At 54.8% G+C, this 23,293-nt stretch overlaps 8 protein-coding genes across 8 annotated transcripts; 4 read left to right on the top strand and 4 right to left on the bottom strand.

Annotated features, from left to right (window-relative positions):
* Positions 1 to 1,037: 1,037 nt before the first annotated feature.
* On the top strand, positions 1,038 to 2,189 carry G647_07696 (uncharacterized protein; the record flags this gene model as incomplete). Its single annotated transcript, XM_008732009.1, has 1 exon — positions 1,038 to 2,189. One exon carries the CDS (start codon positions 1,038 to 1,040, stop codon positions 2,187 to 2,189), a length of 1,152 nt encoding a protein of 383 aa, XP_008730231.1.
* Positions 2,190 to 4,617: 2,428 nt separating this feature from the next.
* On the top strand, positions 4,618 to 9,962 carry G647_07695 (uncharacterized protein; the record flags this gene model as incomplete). Its single annotated transcript, XM_008732008.1, has 3 exons — positions 4,618 to 4,717; positions 4,777 to 5,100; positions 5,146 to 9,962. 3 exons carry the CDS (start codon positions 4,618 to 4,620, stop codon positions 9,960 to 9,962), a joined length of 5,241 nt encoding a protein of 1,746 aa, XP_008730230.1.
* Positions 9,963 to 11,296: 1,334 nt separating this feature from the next.
* Positions 11,297 to 11,506, bottom strand: G647_07694 (uncharacterized protein; the record flags this gene model as incomplete). The annotated part of the gene is made up of 1 exon (XM_008732007.1): positions 11,297 to 11,506. One exon carries the CDS (start codon positions 11,504 to 11,506, stop codon positions 11,297 to 11,299), a length of 210 nt encoding a protein of 69 aa, XP_008730229.1.
* A 1,067-nt stretch (positions 11,507 to 12,573) lies between these two features.
* Positions 12,574 to 13,317, bottom strand: G647_07693 (uncharacterized protein; the record flags this gene model as incomplete). Its single annotated transcript, XM_008732006.1, has 1 exon — positions 12,574 to 13,317. The coding sequence occupies one exon, from the start codon at positions 13,315 to 13,317 to the stop codon at positions 12,574 to 12,576; it is 744 nt and encodes a 247-aa protein (XP_008730228.1).
* Positions 13,318 to 13,769: 452 nt separating this feature from the next.
* Positions 13,770 to 15,101, bottom strand: G647_07692 (uncharacterized protein; the record flags this gene model as incomplete). Its single annotated transcript, XM_008732005.1, has 2 exons — positions 13,770 to 14,493; positions 14,548 to 15,101. The coding sequence occupies 2 exons, from the start codon at positions 15,099 to 15,101 to the stop codon at positions 13,770 to 13,772; spliced, it is 1,278 nt and encodes a 425-aa protein (XP_008730227.1).
* Positions 15,102 to 16,266: 1,165 nt separating this feature from the next.
* G647_07691 (uncharacterized protein) lies at positions 16,267 to 18,255 on the top strand (the record flags this gene model as incomplete). The annotated part of the gene is made up of 4 exons (XM_008732004.1): positions 16,267 to 16,322; positions 16,414 to 17,177; positions 17,231 to 17,328; positions 17,431 to 18,255. 4 exons carry the CDS (start codon positions 16,267 to 16,269, stop codon positions 18,253 to 18,255), a joined length of 1,743 nt encoding a protein of 580 aa, XP_008730226.1.
* A 682-nt stretch (positions 18,256 to 18,937) lies between these two features.
* On the top strand, positions 18,938 to 19,498 carry G647_07690 (uncharacterized protein; the record flags this gene model as incomplete). The annotated part of the gene is made up of 1 exon (XM_008732003.1): positions 18,938 to 19,498. The coding sequence occupies one exon, from the start codon at positions 18,938 to 18,940 to the stop codon at positions 19,496 to 19,498; it is 561 nt and encodes a 186-aa protein (XP_008730225.1).
* A 1,487-nt stretch (positions 19,499 to 20,985) lies between these two features.
* Positions 20,986 to 22,508, bottom strand: G647_07689 (uncharacterized protein; the record flags this gene model as incomplete). The annotated part of the gene is made up of 5 exons (XM_008732002.1): positions 20,986 to 21,168; positions 21,223 to 21,781; positions 21,834 to 22,054; positions 22,135 to 22,413; positions 22,479 to 22,508. 5 exons carry the CDS (start codon positions 22,506 to 22,508, stop codon positions 20,986 to 20,988), a joined length of 1,272 nt encoding a protein of 423 aa, XP_008730224.1.
* Between the last annotated feature and the right edge of the window lie 785 nt (positions 22,509 to 23,293).

Raw genomic sequence — 23,293 nt, 5'->3', positions numbered from 1 at the left:
GCCTTCGCTTCCTCGCAAAAGGCAATGCGGGGAAATGGCCGTCGCAGGCCTTCCAGAGCTTTGTTACGGTGGGGCTTACCTGGCGAACTCGTGGAGAGACTGGAATTCATTGGGTCGTCGAACGTTTTCCATTCAGCCATTTGCCGCTTGTGCTCGAGGGGCACTTGGTGAGGTGAGATGCCATGCACCTCGGGCTGAGGCGTGCCGATGGGAATGCATTGTCTGGAGTACCTGGTAATGAACTACTCGTACAGAACGTCGCAGCCACCCCTGCTCGTACCTCTCCTCTGGTGGCCTGTTACGACCGTGCTTCAACACACTGCTGTCGCTCACTCATCGTCGCAGGGCCGGGTCGATGAGGTTGACAATCTGCTTCGGATTGCCATTTCCGGTAACTCCGGACACTGACGCAACGATTGGCATCTTGTTGTCCGCAATTCGGCGTCGAAATTTACCGCAACGGTCCATTTAACGGCGGAGTTGTTGAGAAAGCCGGTGACTTGGCCTGCTAGCACCCACCGAAAGGCCGGACACGAGGTCGATGTAGGCACATCGGGCGCAAGCCGAAGTGCCCGTTCTTGGTGGGAATCGGAGTTTTGCCGAATTCTCAAAGCATGGATGCTTTCGTGTGCCAAGATCCAAGTCTGAAGATGTCACCGAATGGGGGACATAACTTCGTGCGTGGGGGTTTGCGATATTTCCCGTGGGTCGTAGCCAGAACTCCTAGAGTTGGTGGGGGTCCCTTTCCAGAGTATACTCCGTACTGTGTAGGGGTAATCCTCTATGCCTCCAGTGACGCTCGCCAAAAGTAACGACCCGGATCAATTGCGGCTTCATGTGTTCGTGAGAGATTTGACGCCAGACTCAAAGAGTGACACGTGGATCACGTGACTCTGTGACGCCCTCAAGATTAGATTAGATCCCTCCAGCACTCTTAGTGTATGGAATTTTGCCTCTGACTTACCACAATCCGACCAGGAGCAATCTCTCTTCACTATTCAGAGCATGGCAACCGAGCATCTTCATCATCGGCAATAATGAAGCTCGACACGAAAGCTCTGCGATACCTCAATCCAACCGACTGGCGGGTGCTTGCTGCCGTCGAAGCCGGGAGTCGCAATCATGAAGTCGTCCCAACCACACTAATCGTCAATCTTTCGAAGTCCGCTGTAGGTGATGTCAACCGCAGCATCTCATTGCTTGCCAAAGCAAACCTGATAGCGAAGGTGAAAAATGCCAAATACGATGGTTACAGGCTGACCTATGGCGGCCTTGACTATCTGGCTCTACATTCCTTGCAGAAGAGCAACACTGTGTACAGCGTGGGGAACCAGATCGGTGTTGGCAAGGAAAGTGATATCTTCGTTGTCAGTAATGAGAAGGGTGAACAACGGGTACTCAAGATCCACCGACTGGGTAGGGTCAGCTTCAAGAAAGGTGTGCGAAATAAACGAGATTATGCCAGAACAAAGGCACAGAAAGAGAGAGGCGCCGGCAGCTGGATGTACATGTCGCGCTTAGCTGCTGTCAAAGAGTTTGCCTTCCTGCAAGCCCTGCACGAAGCGGGCCTCAGTGTGCCAACCCCACTAGGGCAAAATCGGCATCAACTGGTCATGTCCTTAATCGACGGCTTCCCTCTGCGACAGATCGAAAAGGTTCCAGATCCTGCGGGACTCTACGCAGAGCTGATGGAAATGCTTGTGCGTTTGTGCTCACTTGGACTCATCCATGGAGATTTTAATGAGTTCAATATTTTGATCAAAGAGGAGCAGGCGGACGACATCCGACTTGTGCCGGTCCTGATTGACTTCCCGCAGATGGTCAGCGTGGATCACCCCAATGCCGAATTTTATTTCAACAGAGATGTTGGCTGTGTCAAGCGCTTCTTCTCAAGACGCTTCGGATTTGTTAGCGATGACGAGGGCCCCGTCTTTGCAGATGCAAAGCTACAGCTTGGGAAAGACGGGTGCAAGAGGCTCGACGTCGAGGTTGAGGCTTCGGGATTTTCCAAGAAGATGGCAAAAGAGCTTGAAGCGTATATGAAAGAGCATGGTGTGGACGGCGACGCCGGAAAGGAGAGAACCCACGTTCTCGACACCAGTGGCTCAGAGGTCGAGGATGAGGATGAGGATGATGACCAAGAAGATGGAACCGACGAGCCATCAGAGGGATTACCTGCCGCAGGATGAAGTCGACCTGTTCTGCGTCCACTATCGAAACTTGAAGGTCATGCGAGCCACCCGGTTGACAAGGCTGGGACACTACGAGTATGATGCTGCTGCAGAGCGAGATGATCTGCTGAAGCCTTGGTCTCACCCCCGCCCCGTCTGGCAGCTACGCAGCCAACCAGCTCAGGTCAGGAAAGGAGCAAATCCAACCTGGCTGCAAACACGGTTACTAGGTACTCGGTGCACCGGAGGTAGACTGTCGGACACTGGTGCAAGACCTCAAACTTGCCCAAAGTGAAACCTCCCTTGCAAGCGAGGTTGGATCGTCTTCCCGACACCCCGCATCTTATCACTTGTCGACATCGATGCGAACAACAGTTCCAGGCTGGTTACCTCGAAGATGTTATCTAAACAGAATAGCACGCCCTTTGGATGACTGTCGTTAGGCCAGACCGCTGTGGCTGTTTGCAGTCGCGGCGGCATGGTAGGCTGGAATTGTCTGGCATTGCTTCGTCAATGGGTAATTCCTCAAGGCCGAGTCTGGACTTGAAGTCCTCAAAAGAGTCAAGAGTCAAAAGCAACGGAGAATTTCCCCACGTGGATGGCACTTGTTTCACTCTCATTCCTCTTGTCCAGTTCGGGAAAAGGATTGTCGGACCGTTAGACGCATTACTCCCATATTCCCACTCTGCAGAAGTCTCTGATGCATGGACTTTATACTTTGATCAACAGCGTGAGCTATAGTCACTCCTCCAGACTGATGAGCTGCAGAGAGTGATTTAACGTCGGATCCGTTGGCGTATCTCGATGAGCCCAATGCCATGACCGCCGCCGGGCCACTGGACGAAGCATTCACGGTGGGCGGCCTCGTTCCTCCACCAGATACCGTCGATAAGAAAGAGTAGAGTTTCACCGTTGGAACCTTAACATCATCTGTCTACCCTCGAGGACGCACATACTACGTACATCGTGTCTAAATGCCCACACGGCACAGAAATCTTGCCGTCCACCATCGAGCCCTGGAGATGAGATCGTGACCAACCTTTTCCGTCGATAGATCACTCGGTCAGAGGGGCCAGCTCCATTCCCGACCTCACCCACATCGAATAGAGGCCGGCGACTGTCTTTTCTTTGCCGTCATGTCGCCCCGTCAGTATGCATATCGTGTGTTGAGATTAGTGGTATGCTCTTGTCCACAGAATGCAGATTCGTGACAACATCAACAACGCGGCAGAAAGGTCAGAATCTAGCGAGGATGCCAACAAGATCCCCTGCAGCACGGAGTACACAGTCGGTGGTGATCGTAAACACCCCTGAGGCGGCAGAGGGAGGGCATCTCCAAACGCGCACCCCGGCATATGGCTGACTCGAGGGCACGGCAAAGCCCACGAAAACGGAACAGTGGCTGGAGCTTGACCGGAAATGCTAGCCAGCATGAGCCAGCATGAACAAAGCGTGCTGGGTAACAGGGGCCAGCAGCAAACCAGCTTCCCGAGCAGAGACCCTTGGGCGTAAGTGGCCTAGCCCTAAGCGTCGCTCAAGGCCAAGCTTGTAGGCTTTAACAGCCCCCGGCATCAATTACTCAGGGCAGCCCAATCACCGTTGCGGTGGCCCCCACACTCACTTTGCAACTGCCCTAAATAAACTGCACCTGCCTTAGTCTAGCCACTACCGTGTTCCGCGCTCGGCGGAGATTAATCTGCCAATTGCTTCAACCGTGAGAGCAAGGTACCTGAAGCCGTGCGTGTGTAGGAGCCAGCTTAACCGGTTAGGGATCCGACGACGCGAGCTGGCCGCGCATCAGCCTTTTCACCTCGAACTTTTGACGACTCCTGACTGAATCGGCCCAGCACGACAATTTTGCCCGCTGTTTACGAGGTCCCAATCTTCTCAGCTTCAACCGAACGCGATTGCCATTGTCTTTGCAACTGCCACCGCGGCCCTCATCTGACCAGCTGGCCACCGACACGCAAGAGAAATTCGGCCACCGTCTGTATTCCCTCCGAGCCTTCCTCCACGATCACGTCCACTCCTTGTCACCTGGGAGACACAAAGAGGGCAGGTCGTGACTTGTCAGGAGAAATCGTCCCCTCACTGCCACACCCGTTTAAGACGTTGAAGCATTCAAGTCAAAGACGCCCCCTCCTGCACCGAAGCTCTCGAAGCATCCTCCACCGCTCATCTCGGATGCCTCCACGCGTAGCGTCGTGCTAACAGCACCGTGTCCTGTCAATCGCAAATCTCGAGGCTGTGCGTGCTTGGGCATCTGTTGTGGGTGTCTTGGTGACGGCATAAAGGGGTCGCGCAGCATCACCGGTGCAGACCAGACGTGAACAGCATGGTCTCGTCACCTCCCGCGTCTCCAGATGGCGCGCGCCAGGTCCGGCCGCAGAGCATGTTCTCGGCTTCAACATCAGATGCAGTCCATAAGCCACGGCCTCAGAGCATGATGAGTCGGCCGCCGCGGAGTCACAGTCGCATGAGCCAGAGCAGTAATCAGATTGGGAGCAGGTCGTCAGACGAAGATGTGAAGACCTCAGTCAAAGTCGGTCAGTTTTGAGGCGCAAGCACGAGTACAGGGACACGTTCAGGCTAACACCATGCGTAGTGGTCCGAGTTCGACCCCCTCTGGGTCCGTCAGATCCCGGCTTTGACCTCATTCCCCAAAGATTCCAGCGGTCGATGGTACAAGTTAACACAAACACTAGTCTTGCCGTTGAGTCACCACAGGGACGAAAGATCTTCATCTTCGACCGCGTCTTCGGCGAGGACGTCACCCAAAAAGCAGTGTGGGAGTATCTGCAAGACAGTGTGGATTCCTTCTTGCAGGGCTACAATGTCTCATTGCTCGCCTACGGCCAATCCGGAGCGGGCAAGAGTTATACTATGGGCACATCCGGTCCCACCGAACAGTTTGATACTTCGTTGAAAGGTGAGCCTCGTTCCACTCGGCTCGAAGATTTATTCTTACATTCAGCAGGCGTCATTCCCCGAGCAGCACAGTATCTGTTCGAGAGTCTCGGTGGCGGCGCAGCGCAGGCGGCGCACAGTAGACACAACTCTGGCCTAAAATCGCCTACTAGATATTCAGTCACGAGCTTGAATCAGGTCATGCAAAACTCAAAGTCCTTCATTGACAAGGGGTGGGACATGTCGGTCACATATGTTGAAATCTACAACGAACAGCCGAGAGATCTCCTGCTCCCAGAGGATGCACCGTTCACCGAGAGAGCCAATGTCCAGATACGAGAAGACCCTCGTGGCCGGATATTTGTGGAAGGCTTAAACTCGGTACGCGTGTCCACGGTTGAAGAGCTCATGCGTGTTCTCAATCATGGATCTGCAATTCGACAGACCGATGCCACCGCCATCAATGCCCGATCATCGCGATCACATGCCGTCTTTACGATCAACCTCCGCCAAACCAAGGCCCAAGGATTTCCCTCGGCGAAAGACAAGCGGTCTTCAACTGTGGTGGATCATATGTCTGGCGGCGACTCTCCAATGACTGTCGAAAGCAAGCTTCACTTCGTCGATTTGGCCGGTAGTGAACGACTCAAGAACACCGGTGCTACGGGTGACCGTGCGAGGGAGGGCATTTCCATCAACGCAGGATTGGCCAGTTTAGGCAAAGTGATTTCACAACTGTCATCAAGGTCGCCGGGCACTTATGTGTCGTACAGAGATTCGAAATTGACGCGGATGCTTCAGGACTCCCTTGGTGGGAACGCGATTACATACATGATTGCTTGCGTTACACCCGCAGAGTTCCACCTCAGTGAGACTCTGAATACCGTGCAATATGCGCAGAGGGCTCGAAACATCCAGAGCAAACCCAAGATCCAGCAGGTCGACGACGGTGCAGACAAGCAAGCTGTGATCGAACGATTGCGGACCGAAATTGCCTTCCTGAGACAACAGATCCGCAGCGCTGAGTCGAGCGATCGCCGGCCGGGCATGACCTCTGAGCGATCAGATCGTCCCAGTGACCGAGAAAATGAACTGCACAACCAGTTGCTGGATGTTCAGGAAAGCTACAATGCCCTTAGCCAGAGACATGCCAAACTAGTATCGGAACTGACCAGAAGTACCGAGCCTCTCGACCAAGTCAACATTGTGGGAGAAAGTGCAGTGGATCGCTTGAAACGGTCTCAGGCTAACCAAGAAATGATCGAGCAAGTGGTTATGGAATATGAGAAGACGATCCAGAGCCTCGAAACAAACCTGTCAAATACCCGATCTTCGCTCGCCAACACCGAGAGCAACCTGCTTGAGAAGGAGACCAAGTGTGCTTACATCGAGACCATGAATCAGCAGCTTAATGCCCGCGTTCAGAAATTGATGGACAGGGAATCGAATACCGAACAATATCTGAACGACCTGGAGGCGAAGCTTGACGATCAGAGTTCTGGAGGTGAAAGCAATGACGCGATCATCTCAGATCTACGCAAGGAGATTGCCCGGATCAGAGAAAGCGAGACAAACGCTGAGGACTACATCTGTACTCTTGAAGAGCGCCTGGCGGAGTCGGATCAAGACATGGAAATCATGCAGCGTGAAATTGAGAGACTGCAACACCTTGTTGAGCGCCAACGGAGTCTCGGCAAGCTCGACAATCTGCTATATGAGCTTGATCACATCCAAGACAGAGACGGCAAAGTCAAAGCAGGAAATTCGACCCAGACAAATGGACACACGGACGCCCACGCCGATGGACACAAAAAGGATCTGGAAGGTGCTGAAGCCATTGAACTGCCCGCGCAGGACGAAGACGAGCTCATCGAGCATGCCGAGGACTCCCCAGAACAAATGCCTGCAGAGAGCGATGAAGCCGGCCTCGCGAAGCTGGAAACCGCCCTCGCTCAACAGGAAGGTCTCCAGGCTGAGCAACTGCAAGATCCTCTGCCGAGTCCCGCACAGTCCAAATTCATTACCGAGAAGTTCGAATCAGTCAGTCAAGAGCTGTTCGACCTGCGGCTCGAGCACGAATCGACCGTCAATGAGCTGGACTTGTTATCAGCCAAATACCAGGAGGCACTTCGAACGCTGGCAGAGATGCAGGACTCTATTGATCAAGATCGTCAATCTGCAGTGTCGCCGCAGGAAACTGGGGTTCATGAAAACACGGCGGATGAGGCTTTTTTGGCTGAGGCGGAGACGCAAGAGGAGGATGACGGTCAACAAGAGCCATCCTCGCGATCGCTTTCTTCGGAATTATCCTTGGTGGAGGAATCATCAACTTCAATCGATACCGACATTACTCCAATGTCTAAGCAGACTCACTCCATGGAAATTCAGTCACGGGAAGTTGAAAAGCTGCAGAGTCTCCTGGCGGAACACGAACGAAACCTGAAGGAAGTGTCTGAGCAGTACGCGCAGCTCCAGAACGATCATAAGGAGGCTTTGACCACTGTGGACCGCCTGAAGTCCCAGATGAAGCAAACGAGGCCCGCGTCTCCAGGTACGCCCGGCATGCTCAGGCGCATGACTTCCCAGACCGGAACCGGGGTCGATCGAGGTCAACGTTCCGTCACATCTCTGAGAGCTCTGATTGCCGAAGAATTTGAGTCAAAGCCTGACCGCATGGAAACTGCAGAAGTCCACCTGTCCGCCGCAAACACCGAACTGCAAGCGCGGCTGGAACGTATCCAGGCTCTCGAAGCGGAAGTCAAGAATGCTAAGAAGGAGATGGAGGTCAAGTCTACGATCATTTCGGGCCTGACGAGAGAACGAACCAGTATCAAAGCCGGATCTCCTGTCGACCTCAACATGGTGTCCCAGCTTCGAGATCAGATCATCCAGAAAGAGACGGAGTTGAAGTCGATGCACGAAAGCTACGCCCGCCGTGAACAAGAATTGCAAGAGGAGATCCAGAGGGTCATCGCTGAGAAAGCAAATGTGCAGACACCTCCCCCATCACCAGGACACGAGGAAAGGATCGACGCTCTGAATCAACAACTGGACGAACTCAAATTGCAGCTCGAGTCATCACAGCGAGCAGTTGAAGAGGGCCAAAAGAACTATAATCGCACCAAGGCCGAGCTTGAGATTGCTCTAGCAAGCGTGGCTACTCTCAAAGCTCAACAATCTTCGGGAGAAGGCGACGCCGCTTTGGCACGAGCTGCCGCTGCAGATGCCATGCAGACGGAGCGTGACAACTACGAAGAATTGATCAACAGCCTCAAGCAGCAAGTCGAAGAGCAACAAACGGTGAATGCAGATCATGCTGCAAAGAACTCCGAACTCCGTCAACTCCATGCTGCGCTGACAAAGGATTATGACTCTTCCGCGGATATGGTCAAGTCACAACAACGGGAGATCACTACCTTGAGGGCTGAAATTGCAGACCTCCAAGAGAAGGTCAAGCATGCTGAAGCACAAGTTCAACTCCACAAGCAGAGTTTGAAAGCTCTGCACGATTCACATGCAAATGAGATCGAGGAGATGAAGCTAGCTCACGGCGGCGCACTAGCGGGATATGATGACCAGCTTTCCGAAATGATCAAGAAGCATGAAAAATTGGAGGCGACTTACAAGAAAGATCTCGAACATGCCCTCTCGACGGTGCAGAAACTTGTGTCCGGCGCTCAAGAGGCACTTGGCCACCCCACGACAGCAGATATGCTTGCCAACCACATTCAAGATCTAGTAGAGGAGAAGCGTGCGATGGAAAAGGCCAATGCGCGCTTGACTGGCACCAATGCCGAACTTGAGCGGCAGCTCGACGGTAGACAGAGCTTGCTTGAGCTGGAGGAAGAGCTGGAGAACGCTAACACCAAGATCAACCACTACCAGGAAACCATCCGGAGCCTTGCCAACGAGGTCGGCAACCACGAAGAGACCATCCGCGAGAAGGAGGCGCTGCTGAAGAAGGCGGAAGCCAACCTGCAAGCTGTGGAGGCCGAGAAGGCCAAGAAGATGGTGATGATTGAAGAGCTGGAGCAACAGTTGCAGAACAGCTTTGATCAACACCACAACCGACTCTCCGTCATTCAAGCACAGGGCAACCAAGCCCTAATCGAAGCGCAACAGCGCATTGCGCTCCTCGAGCAGGATCTCAACCAGCGGGCATCCATCAACGAGGCCGGGTCCGACAGCGGGTCTCGCACTCAGACGATGAAGTCACAGCATCGCCCACAATCGCCACAGGCAGAAGCGGCCCGCTCCAACTCCATGACCTCAAACTTGCGGAAGTCGGCGTCGATCGCATCTCTACCTTCACCGCCGCCAGCCATCCCTCTTCCACCTCTCCCCGCCCTGCCTGGCGGCTTGCAGATCACTTCCCCGACGCCGGCTCCTAGCACTGTCGCGAGCAACCCTTCACCGCCGCAGTCCCGCCACGCGTCCAAGGAGGTCGCACTTCCCGTCACTCCCGTCTCCGGTACGGTCGTCTCCACGAACTCGCGCGACCGCTCGGATACACGTCGGCAATCCGTACTGCTCGAGGAGCAAGAGAACCGATTGCGCACCATCGAGAAACACCTCCACGCGGAGAAACAACTCACTGCCACGCTGGAGGAGGCGTTGGTCGACTTGGAAACCCAGTCCAACAAGTTACGAGTGGACGCCGAGAACTGGAAGAAGAAGGCGTGGGCGATGGAGGAAGAGCTCTCCGGGCTGAAGAAAGAGAGGAGATCCGAGCGACTGAGTGTGCAAGCCGTGGAGGAGGAGGTCAAGAAGAGAAGGGAGGCGGAAGCTGCTCGCGCGCAACTCGAAGAGAGGATGAGGCTCCTCACCGTGGGCAAGGATGGAAAGACGAAGAAGCGCAAGGGCACCAGTTTGAATTGTTTCTAAGCCAAGCGAGATGGAGCCCCGGGACGCGAGCCAAAACAAAATTGGGTAATGATGCTTTGGAAGGGATGACCTTGACGGGCTAGATTGGGAGGGTGGTTTTCATGTGTCATACGTCCCATGTTTCTTTTGTATTGTCTTGGTGTTCTCTCTGCTTTCACCACTTCTGTACATGCCAAAGCACATTGAGCGCGCAATATTGGTTGGTCTTTCGAAGGAGTCTGGAGACCAGGACACTGGTCTCTGGCAACGGATGGGGCAATCCAGGACCGGGGCTCTGATACCTGGACTAGTATGTGAACATAACGATCCCTTACTTCTGCTCATCTGCGAGACAATAAACGGGAGGCGAACGATGCTCTCAGAAGCACTAAGGTGATCTTGTGGCCACCGGTTCGCGGTAGCAAAGGCGACCGTGATAATAAATAGGTACTCATGTCGTGCGTCCTGTCCGGGCACCCGGGGGTAGATGACAGTCGGGTGACAGGATTTGATAGAAGCATACTCCGTATGTAAGAGACATATGTGCCGCCGTACTCCACCTGGTCAGGCGTGTCAGGGAATGCGTTTGACTCCGGCCAAGCATATAGTCGATGAGCCGCTGCTTCTTAAGAGGTTCACTTGTCCCAATGGCCAGCCACTGGCTCTTCTGCCTCAGCTTTTGCCTTTCATTTCTGAACAATCCCCGTAGGAGGTAACTAGGGTCCTGAACTTGAGACTGACACTCGAAGGCACCGCCGAGTTATGCGTGTGTTGGTGGAGGGCAGCCCGACTCTATCACGGGAAACGAACGACAGTTGAATCCTTGGGGGGGAATGCCCCCATTCCGATGCAGTCGCCAGCACCATTTTACAAGTACAAGAAGGGTGCAGTCCAGCTACCCTTTAGGCAAGTAGGGTAGGTACCTATGTACGTTCAAGGACAGTGCGAGGCAACCAAGGACCGTGTGGCAAGGCACATACAGGTCGGAGTTTGTGAGGACCAGCGATAGCTGCAGGAGGTACTGTAGTGGCAATGGTCAAACCAGATCGAACCCCCGTCACATCACCATGATGCTATCTATGCCTCGTCAGGCGCGGATGGGACACGGGGTCAGCGTTTCCAAAAGCCCATCTCTTCTAGGACCGAGTACTTGAGTGGTTCGCGCAGGAGGTCCTCCTGGCGGTTCGCTTGGGCGATGGCTTGATGATGCGGCATCTCGGCTCGGGTGGGGAGTCGTGATGTGTCTTCAATGCTGGTAAAAGTCAGCCCTGGACTGCCTGCTGGTGTCGACGTCATTGCACGCAGTACGGAGTGTACAGAGGAAGTATCAAACACAAAAGACAGCCCCAACGAACTCACTGGAAGACGATGATATACTCGGCGTCCGAGACGTCCCTTTTGACGCGATAGTATCGGTACAGGCTGATCCAGGGCTCGTGGACGCGGACTTGGTCGCTCGCTTGGACGATCAGTTCTTCTACGCGCGATTCTTTCCCTGGCTTGGGGAAGACGTGCACCATGACGTTGGGGCCGGGGGGAGAGCCGGTACTGGTGCCGCTTGACATGGTTGAGAGTGTGGAAGCCGAGAGATTAGTGGACAGGCATGCACTGGTAGGGGAAATTGGTTTACGAAAGGGCTGGATGTGTGGTCGTCGAGGAAGGGAACGCCCTTCGTCTCGTGGTCCCGGCTCTGCTTGGGGTTTTATATGCCACGCCGCTCGCGCTTTGGGCTTGCTCGCTCGCTCGCTCGCTCTCACGGGAAGATAGATGCGTGTTCGTGACTTGCTCGACCCTGCATGCCGGCCAGCTTCAGCTGCTCGTCGGGCATACGCAACGGATACGAGTGCAGCGTTGCGGCGGATTGACAGAGTTTCCCTTCCTGTGTGGTGCGTACACGTCTACCAGGGCTCGAGTCAAGGTTCGAGTGAATAATTACAAACAGAGTTTCCCTGACATTGACCTACCGTTCTTGAGGGTCGTGGGCCAGAACTCGGCCTCGTATTCCTCGACGTGGGAGAGTGGTCGGCCGTTCGTGTTCAAGCTTTGAGCTCGTGATCGCCTTTCAGCTGTTACGTAGGTCACTTAATCATCGAGGTCTTCTACTGCTTTGATTGCCTGTCAGAGACGCTCTCAGGTTTAAGCAGGGCATGTGCGGTGCTGCAGCTTCTTGCATGAGACATATTCGAGGACGTGGCTCGGCTTGGCTTGAAGGCAGGGCAGTCTTTGCACAAAGTACACGTGGTAGAGGGTCATTTCATCCTCGAGGGTCGACCATGGCGAGTCGGTCGTACGCTGTCACTTTTTTCCTGCCACTTCGTATATGGTCTGCAGTCTTTCTTTGGTGAGCTACGTGGTAAGGTCCGTTGTCGGGTCTCGTTCCCGTAGTCAGCGAGCCAGTATTCGTCGCTCTCGACAGCTCAAACGGGCCGGATGTCGACAAGGCAGATTGCACAGATGTCAACAATTCTCGATGGGTTCGCGTTCACGACAACAACTGAGAACAAGCAAGGGACGGACGACATGTAGATTCGTGGGCGCTTCGCTTTGTCCTTTCCCGCCAAGGGAGTTGAGCATGGAGCTTCTCGGTAGTTGTCGTGCAATGCTATCAGAAGCTCGAACCCTCACGTCTTCATCAATGGTTAGTGTAATGCTTCGGCCACCTCTGGATGGCCTCCTTGAAGCCCATGCCACGCCTCACGTCGTCCAACAAGCCGTCGTCGGCCTCCTTGTGCACGGGCAACAACCGGACCACCTCGGCCAGCTTCTCCCGCGGAATCACACAGCACACGCGCTCGGCCTCGTCCGCGACCAGCACGTCCCCGGGCTCGACGACCACGTCGCCGATCTTCAACGGCACGTCCACGGCCCACGGCTTGCTCTGCAGGCTCGTGCCGGGGCTCGTCAGCGCCTTGCTCCAGCATTGAAAGGACCCGTCCTTGCACAGCTCGCCGCAGCCGACGCTGTCGCGGGACCGGCCGTCGACGAAGCAACCCCTCACGCCGCGGACCTTGTACCGCGTGGCCACGATGTCGCCCAGCAGCGACGCCACGTGGTGGGCGGGCTGCTGCAGGAGGACCACGGTCCCGGCGGGCGCCACGTCGGAGAAATGCTCGTCGCTCGGCATGTTGGACGCGGGGGGCACGATCAGGCCGTCGTACTGCGTCTCGGGCGTGTGGGTGGTGTCGACGAAGAGCACGGTGCTGATCGGCGCGACGAGCCGGTTCGTCGAGCCATGCCGCGTGGGGATGGGCGAGATGTCGCGGAGGTAGCCCGCCGAGGGGACGTGCAGTTTCAGCAGCGCGTCCGACACGTCACACGGCGAGTATGAGCGGGCGATCTCAGCGCATATCGAGGCTATGTCGAGATCGGTGGCCATGGTGGTTTGGGCGTGTATAGAGATGCTGTCGAACGGGTTTCGATTGCGAGATCGAGATCATTCTTGACACAGTGAGTGGGTGGGATGTGAGATGTGAGATGCGGCCCTTTAAATAGCTTCCTCGGCTGTTGATGAGTTGGAGATGCTCTACTGTATTATGCTCGTACTCGTACAAGATGTTGTTGATGAAGAGTCCGCCTTCTACCCCCCCCTTGGACCCCAGTGATAGACTCTCCGCACAGCCTCCGATCGGGGACCATCCTTGGGTACAGTACGGAGTACCTGGCTCGTACTCTGTGACTGGCTGTGCAAACCGTACTTCTGCCATGATCGTCACCCAATCTCCCCTCCTGCTGGCATCTACTTCCATCCCATTGCTGGATCATGCTACAGTTCTATTTCCAAGTCTACATCGCCTGGGGAGTCGTTCCATGTATCGAATGATAACTCACTCATCCGGTCTTGGAGACCGTCAACCTCGTATCTATCGGTACTAACCCTGCTCCCATTCTCTGGATCTGGGAAGCGTAATATTTGGTCTGGAAGCCCGCTCCGACTTGCTTGACGGGAAGATGACGGAACAGCCAGGGCAGACGCAGCGGGGCCAACGACACCTGCGCCTCCTCGTCGGGGACGCCCTCCGTGTTGAAGATGATATCCTTTGGCAAGCTGGGGAGAATGGCTGCCGGTCGGGCGATGCCTATCAAGTCACACCCGCGCGACTCCAGGGCGGCTTCCATGCCGAGCCGCGTCCTGAACCCTCCCGTCACCATGAGGACCAGCTGGGGAAAAGCTTGCCGCACCGTTTTGGCAAATTCCAAGAAGAAGCTCTCCCTCGCGGCGGTTTTCTCGGCGTTCTTGGAGGAAGGCGTTGTGGCTGCTGTAGGTTCGGCCAGCATTCGAGGCTTCTCGTACGTGCCGCCCGAGATCTCGACGAAATCAATCCCGCACTCGACTATCAGGCGGATTTGGTCAATCACATCAGAGACAGACTCGGATGAAGCCGCGTCGACGCTGTTCAGTTTGATGCCGATGCAGAATTCCTTGTTTGTCGCCTGTCTGATAGCCCGAATGATGCGGAGGACGATCTCCGCTCGCTTTTGGGGTGTGCCGCCGAAGTCGTCCGTGCGACGGTTGGACTCGGGCGACAGGAACTGGGCAAGCAAATACCCGTGCCTGTGACGCGTGTCAGGGTGCAGAGTCCTATTCGAATGGCTTGTGAAAGCTTACGCTCCGTGCAGCTGCACGCCTTTGAACCCGGCTTCGAATGACTGTCTTGCTGCCGCCACGAACTGATCGACGATCCCACACTCTCCGGATATTTCTTGGGCTGTCAACTCCCTGGGAGTCCCGAATATCAGAGAGACGGCAAGTCTCTCGATCAAGCTGGGGCCAAAGTCCATCTTTACCGCCGACGGAGCAACTGTCTTTGCGAAAAAGGAACGATTGCCGGCTCCTAGGGGCGATTGGCGTCCTGGATGGCAGAGCTGAACAATCGTCGGCGTTCCGTGCCGTTGGCAAGCTTTGGCCCAGTCTTTCCAAGCTTCCTGGACGGCTTCGGCGTGTCGAGACGGCACCTTGGATGAAACTGCCACGTCTTCTGGCGCTCCAAGGTACACATCGGATACTTGTACGTTCCCTGAGCTTCCATTAGCTTTGAAAGGCTGAAAGATGTACTTTTCCTTCCCTGTCAATATCATTCCCCAGCCGCCGTCAGCCCATTTCCCGTACGCAGTGACAAACTTCTCGCCTGGGTGGTGGTTTGGTGACATCGACTCGGCCATTGCCGCCTAGCGTTCGTCAAGCGAGATATTCATCACCTAGAGGTACGTTCCTCATTGTGAGAGGATTGGCTGCACCTACTTTGCAGAGCCGAGTTGGTAGGCGAAGACCACATGGGAGCGTGATTGCGGTTGAAAGCAACATGACAGAGCCACGCAGAAGAACAGAGATAACTGTCAGGTACTGGCAGAAGGATGATAGGGTGGCAAGGAGGTCGAATCTTGATGGTTGGCTCAAGGGGGATGTGGTGAGGACTGCTCGGTCCCAGAAACTCCCATATCAAGTGATCCATGAGGTCTTGAACTCGTAGCACCCGCTGTGCCACTTTAATTGCGGACAGAATGAAGTGGCCGACGGCGTTGAATTGCACCGGCGCTCGACACGACGAGACCTGTACTCGCACGAGAGAACAGTGTAGTGAACAATGCACACGTGACCTTGGCTTTGCATGAAATATCGCCCAAGGTCCACATTATCCAGGGCGACCAAAGTCAATGGCGCCGGCTCGTACCACTGATGGTGATGAGTTATTCCGAGACAATGAAGGTTCTGTCGCTGCTTACTCTGCCGGTGGACCTACCATGGGGAATCGACAGTTCCAATGTGTATCGAATGACCCAGTCGCGGGCTCTTCCCCTTAGATCGAGCCTCAGATGTCGAACAAGCTGCCATATTCTTCTGGAACGTGCTATGAGAACTCGAGCATGGGCAGGAAGTCGCGCATACTGAGCAGCAGAAGCCGAATGCAGACAGACCCCCGGTCAACCTCAGGTGCAGTATTCTGTGAGTGGTCTTGATGGAGGACGTCTTACTGTTTGGCGACTCGTAGCTCCAGGATTATTGCCCGGACCATCCTCGGCTCGCCCTCGCCAATCTGTCGTTGATGCTGTGTTTATCGCCGAAGACGAGGATGGCCGAATGAGAGTGCGTGTCTACGCCAAGTCTGGTGTGCTGGCCCTTTCTCGGACGTCCTGCGGCGTGCAGAGCGTCTTTGAGTCTGTCGAGTGTCGCATCGCCAGCTGCCTTGATTGAGGTCTTTTCGCAAGATCTTCTTCGGAGTATTGTCCTCGCTGCAACTTCAAGGTCACCTCTTCCGCAGCGTGCCCTGATCCCCTGATTCCGTGTGTAACAGTCGGTTCTGTTCTCACCAAACAAGCAAGCAATACGATGTCGCCGGTCCGGGCCGTCGAGGACGCTAGCGAATGGTACGACTACATCATCTGGTAAGTCTTAACACTTTGGCTTGCTTCTTCGTATTATCACTCAAGACGCCGTATCTCGCCCCGTCTAACGCTTTCCTCTTCCCTGCTCAAGTGGAGGTGGCACCTCGGGCTGTGTGCTGGCCGGTCGCCTGGCCGAAGCCTGCCCCACGTCCTCTTCGCCCAATGCATCCATCCTGATCGTTGAAGCGGGCCCGGACTCGAGAGCCAACCCGCTCGTGACCATGGTTGGCGGGCTTTTCCAAGCCATGGGCGGCGAGATGGACTGGTCGTTCGAGACGGTGCCGCAGGAGCATCTCAACAACCGCGTGCTGCAGCTCAGCCGTGGCAAGTTCCTCGGCGGCAGTAGCGGCTTCAACGGCACGCTGTGCATTCGCGGCTGTCAGGCCGACTACGACGACTGGGGCCTAGAGGGCTGGACGGGGGAGGACATGTTCCGGTGCATGAAGAAGGCTGAAACGTTCCATGGTATCGACTGGTTCCGGGCGGCCGAGGGCGAGCACGGGACCAACGGGCCATTGCACGTTGAACCGCATAAGCTGGCACCCATTTCGGACCGAGTTCTAGAATCCATGCAGGATAAGGGCCTGCCGTTCGTAGATGACATGTTCACCACGGGGCAGCCGGCACACGGCTGTGGCCATGTCCCGCGCACGGTCCACGAGGGCGTGAGATCGTATAGTCCGGCGTTCTTGCAAGGACATGAGAGTGAGATCGATATCGTGACAAACGCTACTGTTGACAAGATTGTGCTAGAGCAGCGCGACGGGACAGCAGTGGCAACGGGTGTTGCGGTCATCGACGGTTCTGGCAAGACAAAGGTAGTAAAAGCCCGCAAGCAAATCATCGTCTCTGCAGGTAAGTGTGTTGAATTTCGCATCGGATAGGGGGTCATCTAATGAGGACACCAGGAGCGTACTGCTCACCCACCATTCTCCTCCGGTCAGGTACTGGCCCGAAAGAAGAGCTCGCACGGTTCAACATTGAGTGCATTGTCGATTCTCCTGGCGTGGGCCAGAATTTCCAAGACCACCTGGCAAGTCCCCCCTTTTTTGACGGTCCTGAATCAACTTCTCATCCGGGCTACATGGGCCTCTAATTTACTAGTCAGGTCGTCTTCGTGCCTTACGAGGTCACGCAGCCCAACCTGACGAACGATGTCCACGTGCATCACAAGGACGGCTTCGCAAACTCGCTATCGACATATCAGGCCTCCCGATCTGGCTTCTTTGCCACGTTTCCGTTCGGTGTGTTCGCCCTCGCGCGCCTGGACGACGCCCTCGCATCCTCACCTTTGTGGCGCGACCGTTCTGCCGCGACGGCCGGATCCGATCGCGACGCCGCAAACCTCACACGACAGCAAGCTCACGTCGAGTACATGCACACTGAGCTCTACTCGGGCCACATCCACGGGCGTGATGTTCCTCTGGACGGCAAGCACGGCTTCGAGATGATGACCCTGCTGTTCAGCCAGCAGAGCCGAGGCGCCGTGACACTCCGGTCGGCAGACCCGCACGATAAACCCGCCATCGACCCACGTTATCTTTCGGACCCTCTCGACCTTCTCATGCTGACTGAAGGCGTACGTTACGCGCACTCGATTGTGACGTCCGGCTCGGGCACCAAAGACATCATCACCCCCGGCGTGTGGATGGCTGGACCGGAGTACGCGGCGTTAGGGCCCGACACGACCGGCAAGGACTGGGAGGGGTACGTGCGGCAGTACAGCGCCACGGCGCATCACCCGGCAGGGACGTGTCGGATGGGGAAGGACGATGACCCAATGGCGGTGGTGGATAACAAGCTGCGAGTCAAGGGCGTCAAGGGCCTGATGGTTGCAGACTGCAGCATCATACCTAGTCTGAACGGCGGACACACTCAGATGCCGGCGTACGCGATCGGCGAGAAGGCGGCGGAGATGCTGGTTCAAGCATGAACTGCAGGAAGTAGAACCTTCGTAGCCGCAGTCGTACTCATACAATCGTTTGCACCAAGGTCAGATGTCTACGCCTCACTCGGCGTCCATTACTCGAGCCAGGTGAGAACATGAGGGCACGTTCTCCAGGCCAGACGAGTTCGAGTAATAGATACATACCTCCGTGAGTAAACTTGAATGTCATCTTCAGCCAATGGTATGGGGTGACACCACATGCTACTGGCTCAATTGACAGCGCAGAGGTATGTATCCGGAGAGAGTCATGTCTCTGTCGTATTCATGGTTGGCACCAAAGTCTTGAGTGGCTGTGAATAATTTATTCCGCGTTCTCATTGTCGTTCAGCCGCCAAGACAAGAAAATCCCCCGCGCATTTCCTCCGCATTCAATTGACACTTGCACACGAGTGTGACGGGACCAGTGTCAAGAAGATTTCGACGACACCCATTTGCAGTCCGTCCAGCAAAGGTCTCAATACGAAGGATCCGGCCTTCTACATGACATATTCAAGCCTCAGCTGACTTCTCCATTGTGAATCTTCTCGGACGTGACTTGCTTGGAATCAAACATGTCGAAGTAGCACGACACAAATTCAACATCGATATTCACAGCACTCTTGCTGAAAGGACAACTTCCTTCGTGCTCCAGCTTCAAACAACCAGAAACCCCCTCCAGCAGGTCAAAATGCCCTACTTCTCCGACCTCAACATCTATCTCCACCAGTCCTCCCTCCTCATCCAAGCATACCCAACCACGCGCATCACAACGAAATACTCCCTCCCCCGCAAACCGAACTCAAAGGCAAAATCCAAACCCAGCCTCGACGCCTCAAAGGACACTGGCTCGGCGCCCGAAACGTCCACACAAGCACAAGCACAAGCACAGGCACAACCTAAGCGCGATCGTTCGGCGACACTCACCCTCAAGACATACCATCCCGAAAGCGGGATCTGCCTGAAATACCGCACCGACAAGGCCGCCGAGGTGGGCAGGTTGTTGACCGGTCTGGGACGATTAGCGAGGGGAGAGACGATCGAGCCGCCTAGCGCTGCTTCTGCTCCTGCGGCCGGCGTAGCGACGGCTACCACGGACGTCGATGCCGATAAGATGGAGGTCGACGGCGGGGCCGTGAAGATGGAGGACAAAATAGCGACTGCGCCGCCCGTGGCAATCACACCGCAGGCAAGTGGTGGTGGTGGTGGTGGTGGTGGTGGCAAGGGTAAGAAAAAGAAAGGCAAGAAATGAGGCGTCCTAGTTGTGAGATGGATCTTCATCGTCCTTTGCGCGCGTGAGCGAGCGAGTGAGTGAGTAGCTGGCCGGCCGGCTGCATCAGTATATGATTTTCTACAAATCCACAGCACTCGTACGCCCCAGCACGCACGAGCCAGACGTGCAAAAGACTTTCCAGGGCCGTTGGAGGAGGAGGAGGGAATCGTGCTCTTGGGGACCCGTCGCCAGGTAGAGGGGGTTTGGCGCCGATCACCATCTCGGCCCAGGATCTCGACGAACATCCAAACCATGAGGGCACGAGGACAGCAAGCGGACAGCAAGCAGACAAGGTACTCGGTTCGGAACAAGCACACGAGCACGCAAGCACAACGAAACACGAATACATTGGTCGGATGCGAAGGCGTCACAATGCCAGAATACCCAATACAGATCGAGAACGCTAGACCTGGAACACCATGACAGTGGGTGGGTCCCCCTCCCCATGCGACGCCGACGCAGCGTCAAGACCCCAGACCTACAATTCCCAGTACAATGCAGACAGAAGCCATTCAGTGGGGCCGGGAGTACATACATGGACTTTCGAGGACGCCGGAGGTGGACAGACAGCACCGCTCGAATTCTGCCGTTGTACATACTATGGTACCTACGCCACTGTCTCTGGGGGCTTTTGCACCAGACAGGATACGAGCTACAGTATTCCATGAATCTCGAGCAACCGGGCTACTCGTAGCATCTGCGGACCTTCGACCATCTAACTTGTAAACTCGTACTGTGCTCGTCGTTCGTACGTGCCTTTGAATGCCATTCCCTTGGGCGAGAGAAGCACTAGGATGTTTGAATCCACAGCGCTATTGCCGTGCCGCCGTGCCGCCGGGCTCTGTTCTCGGGTACACGTGGACGGTAGCGAGAATTCCAAAAAGTCCATACTACTACGTACGTATTTGTTAGTTCCTCGTCCCTGGATACTCGGATCAATATGATTCCGAGCCGCTGGGACGACGAGGCTGCTAAGGCTCGCTTATGCAGGGGCTCTACTTACTACTAGGGATAGTGTGTGGCAGACGTTGATGTGCAGGAAGAGGTATGGACTGTCGAAAGCTTCATGTTTTCGATTCCAGCCCTGAACTAGGTACCTAGTATGTATGTGTTCCGTACAGAGCCCAAACACCACTGCGCTATGAGCCCCGGGCGCCTGAATTTCCAAAAACTGTAGCAGTATCCTTTCTGACGTGTGCTGAGCAGAAGGAGGTGAGGACAGACTGCGGTCAACTGCAGTCCGGTAGTGGTCATCAAACAGGACCCTGGTCCAGCGGCATCTATGCCTGCCAGGCTGGGTTGACTCCACCAGTGCCTTTGATAATATGATGCAAGTGGGTATAACAAAGTGGAGAAAACATGAGCCACCCTCTAAGGTCTTCATTCCCGTCATCCGATCCTACGATAACGCCGTACGCCGAGTACCTCGAACAGATGAAGTGGTCGTAAGTAAAGCTAGAGGGGATTTAGAAGTCTTCGTCAAAGCTGATGCCATTGCTGGCTTCCTCGGTCTTCTCTTGACTGGGTGATGAAGCCGATGACTTGTCTTCGGACTTTTTGCTGGTCGAAGACATGACACCGCTCTTCTGATAGTCACCAACACGCTTCTCGAAGAAGTTCGTCTTGCCGGCTAGTGAGATGTTCTCCATCTGCGAAGAAGATCAGCAATTTGGAGTACGGGAATATGTAAAGGCCACACTTACAAATGGGAAGGGATTCTGAGCATTGTAGACTCGCTTGTTGCCCATGGCAAGCAGCAAACGGTCGGCGACAAACTCAATGTACTGACACATAAGCTTGGAGTTCATGCCCAGCAAACCGACAGGGAGCGCTTCAGTCAAGAACTCCTTTTCGATAGCGACTGCCTCAGTGATGACGTTCTCGATGAGCTTTGGATCGGGCTTGTGCTTGAGATGTTGCAGCAGCAGGCATGCAAAATCGGTGTGCATGCCCTCGTCACGAGAGATGAGTTCATTTGAAAAGGTAAGACCCGGCATCAGACCCTTGCTCTTGAGCCAGAAGATTGCAGCGAACGATCCGGAGAAGAAGATACCCTCGACGGCTGCGAAAGCAACCAGTCGTTGAGCAAAAGTGGACTCCTTGTCGGAGATCCACCTCAGAGCCCAGTCGGCCTTCTTGCGGATGCAGGGGATGGTGTCGATAGCATCGAACAGGTATGTCTTCTCTTTGGGGTCCTTCACGTAGGTGTCGATGAGGAGTGAATACATCTCAGAGTGGATGTTCTCCATCATGACCTGAAAGCTGCGAAGCCGTTAGTGTCTGAAGCATCAGTGTAAGGGACATGGACGCGTACCCATAGAAGCAGCGTGCCTCCGGGACCTGCACTTCGGCGCTGAAACGCTCCAGCAGATTCTCGTTGACGATACCGTCTGAAGCAGCGAAGAAGGCAAGGACGTGGGAGACGAAGTAGCGCTCATCGTTGTTCAGTCGGTTGTGCCAATCGTGCAGATCCTTTGACAGATCGACTTCTTCTGCTGTCCAAAAGCTAGCCTCGGCACGTTTGTACATGTTCCACTGCGACGCACTGCGTTAGCCGTCACATTGAAGATCAATCAATGAACAGACAAGGGATTGCTGAGGGACGCGACACGTACGATCTCATGGTACTTCAGAGGGAAGAGAACGAAGCGATGAGGGTTCTCTTGTAGTAGAGGCTCTTCCTTCTCCAGCTCTTTGGGCGTCTTTGTGACCTTAGGTTGCTCAGTGTGCTCTTTGGCTTCTAGCACAGGCTTCTTCACCATCTCAGACTCAGCTGTAGCGGCGGACTCGGTTGATTCGACTGTGACAGGCATGTTTTCCTTGTTCTCCGTGTCAAAGTTGAGCTTCTTGACGGGACTGTCCTTGACTTTGAGCGATTCGAGGCTTGCAGCCGCCTGCGCGTATCCGTTAATAATATGCACCTCTCAAGACGAGTCAATGATGCAAGTGGCAAACGGACCTGTTTAGACGGCGTAACTTGAGTTGCCATTGTTGCGTGTGAGATAGATACTGTAGAAGAACAAAGAAGCAGCTGTAAAAGGGTGGGATGAGGTAAAGGTTGCGGTTGGTTGTTGGTATGAGAAAGTGAAAGACTGCATGGGAATCCAATGCTCTTAAAGAGAGGCAGACGCGCTAAGCCCGTGGACGTGTATTCGACGTAGCGTGACGGAGCGTGTCGACTGCCAGCCACTAATTGAGGTTCCACTCAAAACAATCAAAATAATCCACCCGTGAGTGTGACCATGCAGTGGATTCTGGGTTACGGCATGCTGAGCAAATGTCTTCGAATGGGTTGAGACCACAGCCCTCCCTAAGCCTGTCATTACCTTCCTGGGACAGCTGCCTGAAGTTTCTGCACGACTAGGGAGGACCGAACATTAAGAGCTTTCGTGGAAATCTAATCTAATCGATGACGTATGAGTGCGTTCTGTCGCTGATTTCGAATTCCGAAGTCGGCATCCAGAGCCTGGCCAGCCTCCCGCTTCTCTGGTTTGTGAAGAGCTTGGGCGTTCTGGACTCTAAGTCGGATGTGTAACTATTCTACCACAGTACGGATACACGACGACACCTGGAGATAGAGCACTCAAGCAATTTTTGGCACGGATATTTGACACGAGGTGGTTAAGGGGAGTTGGGAGAGCCAGAGCCCAAAGAAGCTCGAACGAAGACCGAGGTCATCTGCAAGCACATCCCGCAACTCCTCTTTCTGCATGGAGCTTTTGCAATCGCTGGATATATTGTGAACCCTGGCCTTCCTTCTCGATCCAGTGCTAT

The sequence above is a fragment of the Cladophialophora carrionii genome, assembly GCF_000365165.1.
Source record: "Cladophialophora carrionii CBS 160.54 unplaced genomic scaffold supercont1.6, whole genome shotgun sequence".
Taxonomy (NCBI): domain Eukaryota; kingdom Fungi; phylum Ascomycota; class Eurotiomycetes; order Chaetothyriales; family Herpotrichiellaceae; genus Cladophialophora; species Cladophialophora carrionii.
Note: the sequence above shows the minus strand (reverse complement) of the source record. Positions and strands in the feature narration are given on the sequence as shown.